General features: G+C 47.0%; 1 protein-coding gene across 2 annotated transcripts; it reads left to right on the top strand.

Annotated features, from left to right (window-relative positions):
* The first annotated feature begins 5,160 nt into the window (after positions 1-5,160).
* Positions 5,161-14,605, top strand: LOC134521855 (C-terminal-binding protein 2). 2 transcript variants are annotated; one of them, XM_063348888.1, is made up of 10 exons: positions 5,161-5,358; positions 5,959-6,113; positions 6,206-6,295; positions 6,432-6,522; positions 8,811-9,017; positions 9,644-9,858; positions 10,639-10,769; positions 10,939-11,066; positions 11,621-11,741; positions 12,816-14,605. In XM_063348888.1, the coding sequence occupies exons 1-10, from the start codon at positions 5,310-5,312 to the stop codon at positions 12,985-12,987; spliced, it is 1,359 nt and encodes a 452-aa protein (XP_063204958.1). In that variant the 5' UTR covers positions 5,161-5,309; the 3' UTR covers positions 12,988-14,605. The 2 variants fall into 2 exon arrangements, with proteins under 2 accessions (XP_063204958.1, XP_063204957.1); XM_063348887.1 differs by lacking the exon at positions 6,432-6,522 and having other exon boundaries at positions 6,206-6,350.
* The last annotated feature ends 944 nt before the right edge of the window (positions 14,606-15,549 follow it).

Here is a 15,549-nt window from a genome sequence, read left to right as displayed (position 1 = left end):
CAGAGCAGCTACCCGCTCACTCCTTGTCTCAAGTGAAGCTCGGTTAGTTTGCAGGACAGTGGATCTGGCAGTGGCGAGACAGACCTGGGGTAGCAACTGTTCAGAGGTGTGTACTATATTGAACATGATAAAAGACAGAAAAATAACGGAACTGAAAACAAGATTTTACTGTTCCTGTAGGTTGGCAGGGTACGTCAACAGGTATGAGGGCAATCAAGTTACAGAACATATGTTAGATTATTTCCCCGTGATTCAGTAGCAGCCCTACAGCTGCTTTCCACACTGAAATGGACTGGGTTTCCATTCATTCAAGCCATGAGATGGGGGACCCCAAGGTGCATTAGTGGTCCCGCTACCTTTCAGTGCTGCGGAAGACAGTACAGGAGGCAGCAGGCTCCAGCTGCTTGCGGTATGTTTGTATTTTAATCACTCCTGTACGTTTTCTCCTCTTTGCTTGTAAAAGAGATGGGCACATGGCAGGGCAGCAGCGCAGGGGCTGTTTACTTTACATCTTATCAGCAGCATTAGTTGCTTTAGAGTCTACCAGGAAAGACCCAGGTACGAGCCACTCCCACATGGCAGGACTTTGGACCACAGCATAGAGCTGCTGTGTCCAGATGGACACGGCTTTCTCTACTAGTTCTGCCCCTGGCAACAAGGTTTCTAGGATTTCCAATTTCTTTGTCCTCAGAAAAATCCCTCTCTTCCCTCCTATTCCTCCTGTTCTTTTTAAGCATCCAACAAAGTACTTGCCTTAAGAGCTATCAGCAAGATACTATTGGCAGTGCAGGAGGACACCTCACTGTGCTCAGAGAGGTTTTAACTAAGGTTTTTATACAGAGGTGAAGGTCGGTCAGTGTAAATGTGAGGGGAAACTCCATGTGCCATAGAGAGTGTGCTCCAGAGCACTAAGGCTGTTTGGCTAATCAGTGAGAAGGTAAGGCTTGCCTCTGAGATTTTGCATGCAAGCCAAATGGGTAAGGCTGTCCATTTTTTATAGTAGCAGTAGGTAGCGCTGTTGTGGTGTTGTCTTTTTTTATTTTAACTAGACCATACTGAAGGGAAGCTGTGACAATAGCTGAGGCACCATCGCAGGTATGCTGATGCATCTCTTTTACCCCAGCAACGTAGGTAATTTGTGATAAATGTGGAAGATGTTATGAGCCTTACAAGGAGCGGCTGAGGGAGCTGGGACTGTTCAGTCAGGAGAAAAGGAGGCTGAGGGGAGTCCTTATCGCTCTCCACAACTAGTTGAAAGGAGATTGTAGTGAGGAGGGGTCGGCCTCTTCTCCCAAGGAACAGGCAATAGGACAAGAGGAAACGGCCTTGAGTTGCACCAGGGGAGGTTTAGACTGGGTATTAGGAAAAATTTTTACACTGAAAGGGTTATCAAGCACTGGAACAGGCTGCCCAGGCAAATAGTAGAATCATCATCCCCGGAGGTATTTAAAAGATGGGTAGGCGTAGTGCTTAGAGCTACGGTTTAGTGATGTCAGTGTTAGGTTGATGGTTGTACTCGATCTGAAAGGCCTCTTCCAATTCTACGATTCTACGTTCTCGCCAGATCCCCAGGGCCCTGCGCAGGGGTAGGCGCGGGGCTGGGGAGGCAGCAGAGCTGGAGTGACACAAAGGAGGACAGAACTGTCCCTTCTCAAACATGCGTACACAGGGGCCGCCGTGCACCCACCTAATGCCCTGGGGTGAACAAAAATCCCCTCATGCGGGCAGAAGGCGGCCCGGGAACGTGAGCTATTCTGCAGGGTGAACAAAAACATGAGCTATTCTGCCGGGCTCTGCAGTTTCTGTTTGTGCCACCTCTCGGGACAGACCTGCCCTAATCCCCTTCTCCTAGTAGTGAGATGTGCTGGGAAGGCGAGTGGTCGCACCAGGCCGTGGCCGCCGTTGTCACCGGTGCGTCCCCGCACAGAGCCCACAGCGGCGGCCGCCAGAGGGCGCTGGGGGCGGTGGGAGAGGAGCGCTCCGATTGGGCCGCCACCAACGTCACTCGGGGACAGCGAGCCTATCAGGAGGCCCCGGCCCGCCCCGGGGCGGGGCGTCCCGCAGGACCTTCTTCCGTGCCCGCAGCGCCTCCCGGCAGTGCCCTGGCGCTGGCTGCCCCCGCCCCGGGCCGGGCCGTGCGGGATGAGCTCCTCCCTCAGGGGAGGTGGAAGCAGATTGACATTGTGGGCTACCAGGCTCTTCCTTCAGCAAGTTCCCCAGGTGAGGCAGTTCTGGGTCTGTTCACCCTCCTGCAGCCCTTCTGCTTCAGTTGCAGGTGTTACTGGGGAGAAGGACCCAAAATATCACTCGAAGCATCCCCTTTCGTTTTGAATGAGCTAAAAGCAACTTCACTGCCCTTTTGTATCCCCCTGGAAGGATGTGAGGGGAGAGGAGGACGGCTTACTGCCAGATGAGAGGGGTTTAAGAAGGTTTCTAGTCACTCGCGAGTGCTGTGCTTTGCTCTCAGGGCTGCCCGGCAGACTGTTTCATCCTCATACTCCAAACAAGTACAAGAAATAAAGCTGCTGCTCTTGGGACGTGCAGATCAAGCTGCGGAGACGAGCTCTGCACGTCTGGGACCCTTCTAGCAGGTATCCTGCTCAAGTTGGACAAGGACTTCTGGGAGATACTCCTGTGCCTTGTCCTAGGTGCCCATTCAGTCAAACATAAGGCAGATGCCCTTTGAGGGAAGGGAGAATGGGGGAAGTGTAGCCATGTTAATCGTAGACCTCTCCAAACCTGAGGATCCTCCTCTGGGCTCTCATGTGACACTGGCTGTCACACTTCTGTTCTCAGGCAGCCTGAGCATATTGACCAAACTTAGCCTGCGCAGTGGGCGTCTTGTGAGACTTTGGACCTCGGGCCTCTTTAGCGGAGAGCTTAAGACGTTGTCCTGACGCCTGCCAGCTCTTCTGAGCCCTACTTCCCTCTCTGCAGTGTTCAGCACCAATTCTGCCATCCTGCCAGCTGCTTTCTGAGGACTGGAGAATAAAGTGCAGAGTCTCCTGTGCTTGCACAGTCTCCCATCTCTGTCCCGTCAGTGCTGTGGGGGCTGGAGTCTGACACGCTCTGGGACACGCCGACCCAAGCTATAGGCATCTGCTATCCTGATGTCCACCTAGCAGGTGTTCTGCTGCGGCATAGAGGGAGGGGACCTTACCACCCCATTTCAGAGACACAGCCCTGCTTGTAATGGCATCAGGGAACTCGATGCTGTTTCTTGCCTGGGCTGGTGAATAAGAGGGCTGGCTGCTCTCTTTGGATCCGCAGCATGCTCCAGCGACTCGCAACCTCAAGAAACCCTGCCAGGAGGAGCCGTGGAGGGGCCAGTATGTCTGAGCCCAGCTAGATTTAAGAGTCATCAGACCCAGTGAGCCTGAAAATACCACATTTTTCTAAGCACTTTCTATGCTTTTGTTGTGTGTATCTTTGCCAAATATTCTTACCTTGTTACTGTTTAACTGCCCTAGTCACCAGCTCACAGTTCTTGTTATCACCATGTTGCCTTTTGCTCACTAAACCCCAACACACAGCAGGAGAAAAGCACACAGGTTTGTTAAAACATACAGTGATGTATCTGAATGGAATTTTGGAGCTATTGAAGAAAAGGGCCACGTTAAAGTAGATCAATTGTATGGACTTCAGATCAAGTACATTTCTGTTTGTAGAATAAATGGCTTGAATTTCTTCAATAAGCTGTAGAGCACTGGCTTAGTAATGTTACTTTCCCTGTGCTTGTCCTAATTTATGTAGGGGATTCTCAGGGTGAGTAACTTTTTCTCAGTTACCTGGACTGATCCTAAAGTTAGCAGATTCTAGGATGTGGTATGGGATCAGTTTAGTTGATCAAGATTTTTCTCTACATTGTCTGGGAAGGAGGGCAAAAATAACTCATGATTTTGAGTCTTTGAGAGGTGTGAAGCTGGATCTTGTATTGAACTTGGCTGTAGTCAGCTAGCATGTATGTTGTCTTATGTCGTGGTCAGGCACAGAAAGGGATGTGCCTCTTTTGATCAGGCTCTCCCAGAGACTCTGTGGAGTTTCTGGGGAACACAGTAAGCAAAAAGATCTGCAAAGGAGGCAGGGGCAGGCACTTTACTCAGCGCTGACCACGCTGATTCCGTGGATTTAAATTTTCTCATTTTCTGAATTTACTCTTGCTTGTGCTTGTTGTGCTTTTCTGAGCAAAGGTATGTGATTTGTGGAAGATACAGTCATGACATGCAAAGTCGGGTCCCTGGGCAGCCAAGACACACTGCTCTCTGAAAGGCAAACTTGCATGTCAAGCATCTGCTGAGGACTCTCTGACTTTGGAGAAGATTTTAGTTCCCCTTTCCAAGAGGTACTGCAGAGGTAGAGCAGAGACAGGTGCAAAAAGCCTGTGTTCTCAGCTTTGGCCAGGCCTCCAGTGTCTCTCTTCTGCATGCACGAGGCAGTAATGAACAGTCCCCCTTTCTTCAGCCTGGGCCTCTGCTGGAAATTCCCGGTCATTGAGTTTCTGAGAATTGGAGATATCTTGGATCTTAACAGACTGTGCTGCTGCCTCTCATTGTTGCTTTTCGTTTATGCCCTTCCACAAGAGTTCATGTGCCTCCATGCCAGGAGCGCTGAGATGCCAGCTGCCTTGCGGGGCACACGAGAACACGTCACAGGCCCCACTCAACGTACACAAGATGATCCACCGCGGTGGCGCTGGAGGGCTAATGGGGCAGACGCAGCAGGGTAGCCCAGCGGCGCTCTCTGTCTTCTCGGGGGAGGGGCCTGGGCTCCTGCCTCCACAAGCACAACACAAGCAGGGAAGGGACGCCCCCGCCCCGGAGCGGGCTCGCTGCCCCGTGCTTGCCGGGCCGGCCGCTGCTGGAGCCGCGCTCAGAAGGAAGGCACAAGGAGCCGCATAGTTTCTGCCACTTGTGTGCGCGTTCTTGTCGTTCGTACGGGCCCTTGGGGCTGAAGATCCCGGGGCTCGCAGAGGCGCCTTTCTGCGGCGGCGGCAGCTCTCCCCCCGCCCAGCACTCGCGGCTCCCGGGAGGGGTGGCGGGGGGTCCGGGGCCGAGCGGGCCGCTGTAGGCGTGAACCCGGGCGCTGCTCCGCGCTGCCCCGCCGGGCCTCGCCCGCCGCAAAGGCCTGTGGGGCGGTGGCGGGCGCGGGCCGGAAGCGGAAGCGAGCGGCGCCCCAGGCTGCGGCGCCTCTGTGGCGGCGGGGCCGCTGGGCCGCGGCCCGGCCCTTCCGCTTCCTCCCGGGAGCCGGTGGCGGCGAGTGACGGGGCGTCCCTCCGCAGCGCTGAGGGGCGGTGCGGCCCGGCGTGGCCCATGGACCGGCACAAAGTGAAACGGCAGCGGCTGGACCGGATCTGCGAAGGTGAGGCGGGGCGGGCGGCGGCGCCGCGTGGGGCCGCGCCCGGCAGCGGCCCAGCGCCCGGGCGGCGGGGGCAGCGCGGCCACGGCGGCGCCCCTGTCGGGCTGCGGCGAGCAGGGCTGCCGGCAGCTGGCCCGGGTCCGCCGGCCGCGGGCGGGGTCCCACGGGGGACGCCGGTGCCAATGGCTGCCGGAGCTCCCCGAACGCAGGAGTTGTTCTGCTCGCTGGAGGAGGAAACAGAGCCGGTGTCTGGGCGGGCGGCGGTGGGAGGGGGGGCAGGTCAGGGGTGAGTTGGCCTGGAGCGAGTTTACAGCTGGTTTCAGGAGCCGACAGTTAAACAGCGTGCTCCTGAACGCATCTCCTCTGTTCCCTCGTTATTGGTAAAACATGCTTTATTTTACTTTACATAGTAGTGGCAGAGGGTGGAGTTTTTTTCCTAGCTTCATTTCCTTGTGTTTGTTTCCTGTTTATTTCTTTTGCGTTTACTAACGCCTTCCTAAATACTATAGAACTTTAACAGAACTAGTGACTTGTTGGATTAGCAAATGAGGGTTCCAGAACTCTTGTCTTTCATGTAATCGCTCCTGCTGACTTTCTTAACAGGCATACGGCCTCCTATCGTGAATGGCCCAATGCCAGCGCGGCCGCTGGTTGCACTGCTGGATGGACGAGATTGCACCGTGGAGATGCCCATCTTGAAGGATGTTGCTACAGTGGCGTTTTGTGATGCTCAGTCAACTCAGGAAATCCATGAAAAGGTTCGTGAGAAAACATGCAAGCATTTGGACACAGAGGTCTGCCTCTTAGAGTAACCGAAGCAGAGATTGATTTGGACTGTTTTTTGTTGTAGGTGCTGAATGAGGCAGTAGGAGCTCTGATGTATCACACCATTACGCTTTCTCGTCAGGATCTGGAGAAATTCAAAGCCCTCAGGGTCATTGTGCGTATTGGCAGTGGCTATGACAATGTTGACATCAAATCTGCTGCAGAATTAGGTATGATGATACCATTAGGGCTCTGTTGCGATCAGAACTGAATGTGAAGTGGAACTCTGCACATGTTTTTCTGTTTTATAGCTGAGTGCATTTAAAACCTTTTATGTAAAAAAGACTTGGAGCTGCTTAGTCTCAGCAGTCATCTTTAGGAAGCTGACCAATATCGGAGCTGGTAGGTGGCTTGAAAGAAAGATTCTTGGTTCTCAGAATGCTCTGCTATAGGTGTCACTGTCTTTGCTATTGTTTGGGATTCAGAAACTGGAATACACTGTCTAGATAACTTTTGGTGAGGCAGCTTTGTGTTGTTTGTGGAGAAAGAACTGAGCAAACTGATGGCTGAAAGCAGCTTGCACATGCTGATGCAGGATAAACTCACTGTAAATGCTCAATAAGTGAATTTTTTATATGCAGGTAGGTTCTGATTCAACACTTCACTATTGATCTGTTTAGAGCCCTAGGCATGTGAAGAGTCTTTGGATCAGGTGACAAAAAGGTGCTATTTATTAAACGTATGGCAGTGAGACTTTTGGACCTTGTAGTCTTCTAGGTGAGGTGGATCATCTAGGTACCTTGCCCCTTGTTTTTTAGGTTTGTGTCAGTGGTTTGAAACCTTTCTTAATGTAATGCATATCAGATTAAGTTTAAATCAAATGCAAGTATGTATATATAAAATTGAAATAGGCATTACAATTTTCATATCTGTAAGAACAGATAAATTGCAAATAAACGAAGAGTGCTTATTTGTCTAGTGCTTGAATTAGGTCTAAAGAGTCTTCTCATCTGAATGATTCAACTGAATAGTCTCAAGAGTTCCTGGTGAGGTCTTCGGCTCTCATCCAGCCATTACATTTTTGGGCTGAGCTTGGAACCTAATCTGCTCTTAGGGTTCTTTCCTTAAAGTCACCATTCATGTCTTTGATTCATTCAGATTCAAAGTTTTCCCTTTCCCCCAACTCCACACTCTTTAACCCAAGGAGAAATGGGTCAGAATTCTTTCACTGTCAGACTGCTGCATGCCACTTTTGCTTTGGAGCAGAATGATGATGACCATTATGTGTGGCTGGATTTGCTTTTTCGTGGACAATTAATGATTATTTTCATGCTTAGCCAGGCCCTTTAATTCATTCTGAGGTAAGATACTATTCCTTATGTGTTCTGAATCTTCAAATCAGACCAAAGGGCTGTTGTGTGTGTTTGTGTTTTCTTATATTTAGGAATAATATTGCATGTAAACAAAAATTTGTGTCTAGCTGTGTAAGAAATTAATGCACATGCCTTGTCTGAAGTTGGATGAGATGGTAACCAGTGAGATTAAAAGAAGTTATGTTTCCCTTTCTCCCCTCCTCCTGTCATCCAAGTGGCATTATGGCATAATTGAAAAGGATTTGATAGAGAAAAGGAGTCAGATATCTGGCACTGTTTGTGGCCATTGCTCTTCTATTTCTCTTGGGAGAACGTGGTCTGAGTTTAGTTGAATCTCTCCTCTGTATAACAGGCTTATGAAAGAGTGATGCATTGCTGAATTTTATGTGCCTTCAACCATTGCCTAGATTTTAATTCCTAGTTTTTAGATAGGTTGTAAACTTCTGAGGAGGAAGAGTTTCCTTGGTTTGGCAAGTGGCTAGGGTTATGTTTGGGAAGAAATAATTTTTTCATCTAGTTATTTTTATTTCTTTGTTGGTTTGTTGAATGAAGGATAGCAGCAGTCACGTTGCCAGGTCCTCCCCCCGTTTTTTTTTTTTTTCAATAGACTGCTCAAGAATTACCAGATTTTGCTACATTTTTCCATCTTTCCCTTTCCTCACAGTAATTTGTGCTTCCAAGACTTTTACTCTGTTTGCATTAGTAATGTACCTGATAGTTCTAACCATGGGGTTTATGGTCCCTTGTGGTTATTCTAGAGTGGGAGTGTTATGTGTTGCTATTTTTAAGTGTAACTTCAAATGGATTTAGAGAGGTTCCTGTGGCTTCTCTCTGCGTTTAATGAGTTGGTTACTTATTGTTGCTCCTGGGGAAGCTGATGCTTGCAGTGAGCATCTGGACCATGAAAGAGCTCAACCATCTGTCTTAATTCTTCTACAGTCTGCCAGTTAATCTGTCAGGGGTATCTGTGGAATGAGTGCATCTTTTTGGATGCTGATCTTCTAAAACAGTCAGTTTCTTGCATCACTTGTGTGACCCAGTTTTCTCATTTCAGCCTGTTGTTTGGTGGGTTTTTTTTTTCTGGCAAGTGTGTCAGTCAAATGGATATTTATAAGGAAAGAATGGTATTTCCTTGGGGTTAAAAAGCTGACTGGTCAGATCTATGTTGATGTAGAATGAGCTTCTGAAATGAATCCTGTGTTTCATGGCAGTAGTTCTGGAGCACTGAATTATCTTTCAGCACTTATGCCTGAAGAGCTCTATGTTGGTTTAGCGTTGTGATGCTAAAAATCTTATATGACCTCTATGGCTTTGTAGGCATCGCAGTTTGCAACATCCCTTCCTCCTCAGTAGAGGAGACCGCTGACTCCACCCTCTGCCACATCTTGAACCTCTATCGCCGTGTTACTTGGCTACATCAGGCTATGCGGGAAGGGAATCGAGCCTCAAGTGTAGAACAGATTCGAGAGGTGGCTGGAGGCGCTGTGCGTATCCGTGGGGAGACTTTGGGCATCATCGGACTAGGTAAGTGATGGGAATTGTTAGACTGAAAAATGAACTGTGAAAGTTTTTGGGAACCTAAGAGTCACAGACTGAAAAAAGCGATAATTTTACAGCTGTTTGTTCTGAAACACACTGACTCATAAGAAATTTTAGTGCCCTATTCTGTGGTGCTGGATATCTTCACGAATTGGGTGTATGTCATGGGATTGGGGATTTTTTTTTTCGTATTCAAATGGCTAGAAGAATTGGCACATTCAGACAGATCTTCTCGATGTCTGTTTCCCTCTGTGCTAGGCTCTGTATCAGTAACAAAGCCACCTGAGAGGTACCAATTCCTTCTCGAGTTTCTTGTAATCAGATTATTACTGCTTCTGACTCAGGGTCCAGATTTGGTTTGGAAAACAGCTCCTTCTAGGCTAAGCTAGCTAAGCTCTGGCTATTGCATGGGGAAGGACTAGAATTAGACAAATGTGATCAGCACTGAATAACCTCCTCTGGATCCCTATGACAGTCTTGGGGGTTTCCAGGGCTGCAGTACCTTGGTCCCTGGCAGTAAACTCCAGTGTAGGCTCCTAGTCTGCCCCAGTATCTTGTCTTTAAAGTTTGTTTTACCTTTCCTTGATGATTGTGGGTTTTCTTTTGTGAAGGCCGAGTTGGACAGGCAGTGGCTCTGCGAGCCAAGTCCTTTGGCTTCAACGTGATTTTCTATGATCCCTATCTGCCGGATGGAGTGGAGCGATCCTTGGGTTTACAACGAGTAGGAACCCTGCAGGATCTACTAATGCACAGCGATTGCATCACATTGCACTGCAGCCTGAATGAACATAACCATCACCTCATCAATGACTTCACTATTAAACAGGTGCAGCAGGAGCTTGATTTCCCCCACAGAGCACTGTGGAAATGAATGCAAACAGAAACTGCTGCTTTCACAGAGGCTGAGAGCGTGTGAATCCTGCTGCCTCTGTCGTGTGCCTCCTGCTGCCTTTGGAGGCTGGGAGCGTGTGGATCCGGGTGCCTGTGCTTTGTGCTGTATAGAATTTCATGTTAAGAGAAGAATAGGATTGGCTCTCTTTGCCAAGTAATTTCATTTATAAAGAATATTTTAGGTGATTCAATGATTTCAAATTACCTTTAAAATGCATAATCAACTCTGCTGGTTAGAGCCAGATGTGGTGTGGCTGGGACTGTGTAAGTTTCTTTACACAGCTCTGCCAAAGTCTCTCTGCCCAAGCCCACTGCAAAGTCAGTCTCGGGCTCTACTCCACTAGTCTATGAATGCTTTTCAGTGCTTTCATCAGAGGCATCTGGACGTTGTAGTCCAGTTTTGTATAGCTGGATACTTTATTCATGTCCTCTTTCTTTTTTAATGTAGTAGGATGAATATGGAGTGCAGAACTTGAGAGTTCCACTTTTGCCCTTGTTGTCTTGTGGTTTTGTTTGTTCATTTTTAAAGCAGTTTCTCAAGCATTGCTTGCAGGCATTTCCCCTGTGGTTAGCTTTGCAGTGAGAGCACTCCTAATTCTCCAGGCCTCATCTAATCACTGCAGGCTCCTGCTCATTTCCAGTAGACTTCCCAAGATTCACTTAGCTTCCATAAAAAGTCTCATTCTCAACCTACTTAATATTTTTCTTTTTCCAGATGCGCCAGGGCTGCTTCTTAGTGAACACAGCCCGGGGAGGGCTGGTAGATGAGAAGGCATTAGCACAAGCCTTGAAAGAGGGGAGAATCAGAGGAACAGCATTGGACGTGCATGAATCTGAGCCTTTCAGGTAACGTTGCACCTGCATGCCTGCTGCTGTCCTGTGACTCACTACGCTGGATGATTCTTTTGGGTTTTTTGTTGTTTGAGTTACAGTGATACCCAAGAGGACAGATAAGGTTATCACTTCTGGAGAGAAACCACTTTTTTTTTTTCTTCTTTTTTCCTCTTACCCACAGCTTTGCTCAGGGGCCTTTAAAAGATGCACCCAATGTGATCTGCACCCCTCACACTGCCTGGTACAGTGAGCAGGCTTCCATTGAATCCAGAGAAGATGCAGCTAAAGAGATCCGCAGGGCTATTACAGGTAATGAGGAAGACTGTGCTCTGCAGCTGCTGCTGAATTAGTATTCTTTTGTTAGTTCACTGCAAGGATTATGCTGATTGTTCTGAAAACTTAGACTCAGTAACTGGTTTCTGGAACTGGAGCGTGAGTTGATAATTCTCTGTTTGCCTTTTAAGAATCTTGTAACTAATGCTGGAGTGGCACTTTCCCTCCCTTGCAAAGCCTTGTAACCTAGTACATCTTCTGAATCCTTTGCAATAATTCCTTTGATGGTTATACTGTACACCTCTTTTCTGGAGTAGTACATATTGTCTCTTGGGGAAAGTGAGGCTTGGCAATTGCAGTTTGTGGCCAATAATTTCCGCAAGATCACAGAAGTGGGAAGGAAAGATCAGTTTATAGTCTTCTCCAGAGACCAGTTGTTCAGACGAGAATCTCCCCTGCTCAGTGTTATCCTGTGGAGGTAGATGGAAAACATTTCACACTTTCTTTCTGTATTCCTTTGTAAATGCTTCAGGGAACGAGCCCCTCCTACTTGTGTCTTGGGTTTTTTGTCATTCTTGGCGCTCTTGCAGGTCACATACCTGATGCTTTGAGGAACTGTGTTAATAAGGAGTACTTGCTGTTAGCAGCTCAGTGGTCCAGTATTGATCCTGCAACTGTCCATCCAGAACTCAACGGAGCTGCAGCGTACAGGTGAGATATGTAGGTTGTCCAAAGTTACCGCTTCCAAGCCTATCTTCCTACTGAAGTAGGTAAACATCCCCCTTTGGGTTTGAGAATTGCTTGTACCTGCAGGCAGGTATGTTTCTGTTCCTGTATACTCTGTATATGAGCTCTTTCCAGAAACTTAACAGCAGGACTTCTGAAGCTGTACTAGGATGTAACGTTTACTTGGTCATATTTAGTTCCAGCTGCATAATGGTAAATTTTTCCAAATCATTGCAAGACCTGCCCAAGAGATATCCAAATATAAGAAAGCCTGCTGGGTGCCTGAAAAGAGGTCTGGATCTTAACATTGAGAAGTTGTGCGTATCATTAGGGCTGTATGAACAAAGCACAGTTCTTATTTGTAGCCCAAGTACAGACTATTTTAAAGAGACATTGTCCAGTGGATTTGGGCAGTGGCCTAAATAGGGTGTATTTCAGTTTCTTTGTCTATTATAGACCTGCCAAGTGATTGTGGGCAGGTTGCTTCCCTTCTGTTTTTCTCCCATCTGCAAAGTAGGAAATATATTGTCTTCCCTTCACTGAGATCTGCAGAGGTTCAGACATATTTATGGAGAAAGCACAGGCAGGCAGAATGGAAGAATGGTTCATTAGCAATTCACGTGTATCACTCTCCTGTTTTTCATATTAGATCTAGCTGTTTTATTAGTTCAGCTCCTTACTTTTTCTGTCTTAGAGCCCAGTGAAGGATAACTGGCAGCTTGCACTCCTTCTGCTGACAGGGAGGGAATTTTCATCCCTTCAGGGTACCTTCATACAGTGCCTCATGCTGTTTTCCACTGGAGAAAAACTTTGCACCTGTTTTCCAAATGCTTCATATGTGACCTGAGACAATCTCTGCCTGTCTGAGAACAGGTGTCGTTTGGTATTAGGATATAACTGCTACTCTTCAGCTCTGGAGACTTTTCCTGTGTTCTATCTTGGAGCATTTCTGTTAGAAAGAGGGATTTGTATTCAGCAGGTGCCTGAGGGCACAGCTCCTTTCCCCTTGCATAACTCTATTGGACAAGCTTGTAATCTCTGTGTTTCTGTTGGGTTTAGGTTTCCTCCAGGAGTAGTGGGAGTAGCCACCCCTGGGCTACCAGAACCGCCAGTAGTGGAAGGGATTGTAGCTCATGGGATCCCGCCTGTTTCTCACTCTGCACCGCGAACCCCTTCCCCAGGAGAGACGAGCAAACTGGATGCAGACAGAGAGATTCCTGCTGACCAATAGCAGCATCTTTCTCTCCTCTCCTCTGGCAGCAGAAAAAAGTAGGAGGGTATCTCCTCCTCGGACCTTCTTTAACACCCTACAGAGACTGTTTCCTGTTCCTACAGGACGGGAGAATGCATTTCATTACCGGCAAACTTTAGCTCTTGCCTTTATTTTGTAACCCTTTAGTTTTAATCTCTCAATGAATCTTTCTCCTCTGGCGCAAGGCAGCAGTGACCTTGCCTCGCCTCAAAATACTTGGTTTAACCAATGATTTTTCCTGTGTATCTGCCTCGGTTGTCTGTGGCAGGGAGCTGTTCTTGTGCACTTGAAAATAGAAGTGGAGCTGCCTGATCAGGGATGGCCCTCAGTGTTTCTAACACCAGACTTCAGTGCACACTTTTCAGTTGTGACTTGCAGCTTAAATTTAATTTGGCTGAACCTCTCTAAGTGTAGCCATGGGGAATATTAGAAAAATATTAGTGAATTGGAGAAGTTGTGACTGTTGTCTTTATTATGCCCTTGGTAGAATGCAGCCTAGGCTCAGCTCTGTGTATTACTTTGCTTGTTTTAATTAAGGTTTCCTGTTAGAACAGACATAGTGCAGGCATTGCTAGTTCTTGACCATATAAAGTTTTGTCTATGCAGTACTAGGCCTGAAGTTAAAAGCAACAGTGTCAAGGCCAGCCTTGTAAATAATTCAGAAGGGATTAAAATATCATCAAATGTGTTCTGGTGGCCACCGTGTTTGTGAGGCTTCAGAATAGTTTGCCTTGGAATCTGTGTAACTTGGAGAAGGCAAGAGAATGTGGAAATGGGAAAAACTTGCACTGGAAGACAGCAAGTAGCAATAGCAGCTTCAGTTGCTGGTTCCTTACACACACTTTGGCCATGTTATCCACAAAGTATCTATCGTGTTAGAATTCTAAACGTTGTGCTACAGATGTATTTTTTTTTTTGGCATAACTGCATCAATTAGAAGACACATACCAGTCCTAGTGACACTTTCTCTGTCCTGATGGAGAAGGTGGCTTTTAAGAGTTGCCCAAATTCCCAAATTACTCTGCTTCAGCTCTGCTAGTATATACTGCATCTGCAATAGTAGGCAGGGCAAGACAGTGGGTTTTACATGATACTTTGTGATACTAAAGAACACTCTTAGTTTGTCATCTGAAGCCAAGGCAGGATTGCTGCTCTCAAGTCTTTTCCTATTTCCCAAATGATTGAATATGAATTGCTGCTTTGAGGCGTACGGAGTCTTCATCAAAAGAGGTTCCACAGAAGATTTTCCTTAATTCCAAATCTTCCTTTAGTTTCATCTTGTTACGCTTCAGTTATAGCCTTTCCATGCACAAAATGTAACAATTCCTGATTGATTTGTTCATGTTGTGTGGGTATATTAAAGTAGGTGCTGCATGGGAGGCAGACAATCCCCATGTGTGGGTTTGTCTGCCTCCCTTGATTCTTCCCTTGCTTGTGTGTCTGTGACTGGAAGCTGAACAGCTGGGAACAGACTGAAAATACACCTTGAGGTTGTAGACAAAATCGTCTGTTTAGACTGTTAACAGTTTGGGAAGCTAAGGAAAGCTTTCGGAGTCGTTAAGTTTTCAGATTTTTTTACTGGTTTTAAATTTTTCTCCAATACTGCCTTCATAAATGGCTTACTGCTGATACAGTGAAGTGATTCATTCCTTTCTCCTCTGCTCCCCCACTCTCCCCCAGCAATTCGAGAAAGGAAAATAGGCAAGAAGTACACTTCAGGTGTTTCTTACAGATTTTACACTTTAACTGTTTAGCATTAGTGAGATGATATTAGTTCTCTAGTGCTGAGTGTCTTTTTTGATAAGGTATGTGTCTTGGTGAAGGTTCTTGGCTTCTGTGTTTTCATGGATGATGCTGATTCTACTTAAAATTTATATACCTCCTTGGCTGCTCAGGTTTAGCAGATCGGACTGGGACTGGTGGTAGGCACAAGTTACAGGAGAACTTTTTCTGAACAAAAGCCTAGAGCTCAGAAGCACTTTGATTGCAGCTGTTCCTAAAATAACCAGCAGCACTTTCCTGAGTTCTCTAATCTCTAGGAAATCTAAATTTTACAAGCTACTAGCTCAGAAAGCTGTTTGACAGGCAGATGGGGAGAAGTTTTCAGGGACTGAGAGCTCGTCTTTTGTCTGTTACTACTTTAGGGAAGCAGTCTGTCAATAACTACTCTTTCCTTGTTTGCTGCTGAAAATTCCTGCCCTGCTTAGAGGTTCAGGTCTGAGACTATTTTGTGTTAAGGGGCTTCTAGTTATGAGCTTTGTGAATACAGAGGATCAGAGTACATTAACCTTGTCTCTTCTAGAGACATCTCACAATGCAAGATAGATTTATTTTTTTAAAGAGGCAGCAATTTTTTTTTTCTTCTGAACTGCAAATATTTCTATAGACCAGTCAAATAACTGAGCAGAGGAAGAGTGGAAAGATCTCATTTGGGGGACACTTGAGTTTCTCAATTCTTATTTTTGGTGCCTAGATATACTGGTGACTAGTAAGCGTAGGAATGAAATAATTGATGTCATAAGAAGTATTTCCAGTTATGGA

The sequence above is a fragment of the Chroicocephalus ridibundus genome, chromosome 11, assembly GCF_963924245.1.
Source record: "Chroicocephalus ridibundus chromosome 11, bChrRid1.1, whole genome shotgun sequence".
Classification (NCBI taxonomy): domain Eukaryota; kingdom Metazoa; phylum Chordata; class Aves; order Charadriiformes; family Laridae; genus Chroicocephalus; species Chroicocephalus ridibundus.
This window is presented reverse-complemented; position numbering and strand designations above follow the sequence as displayed.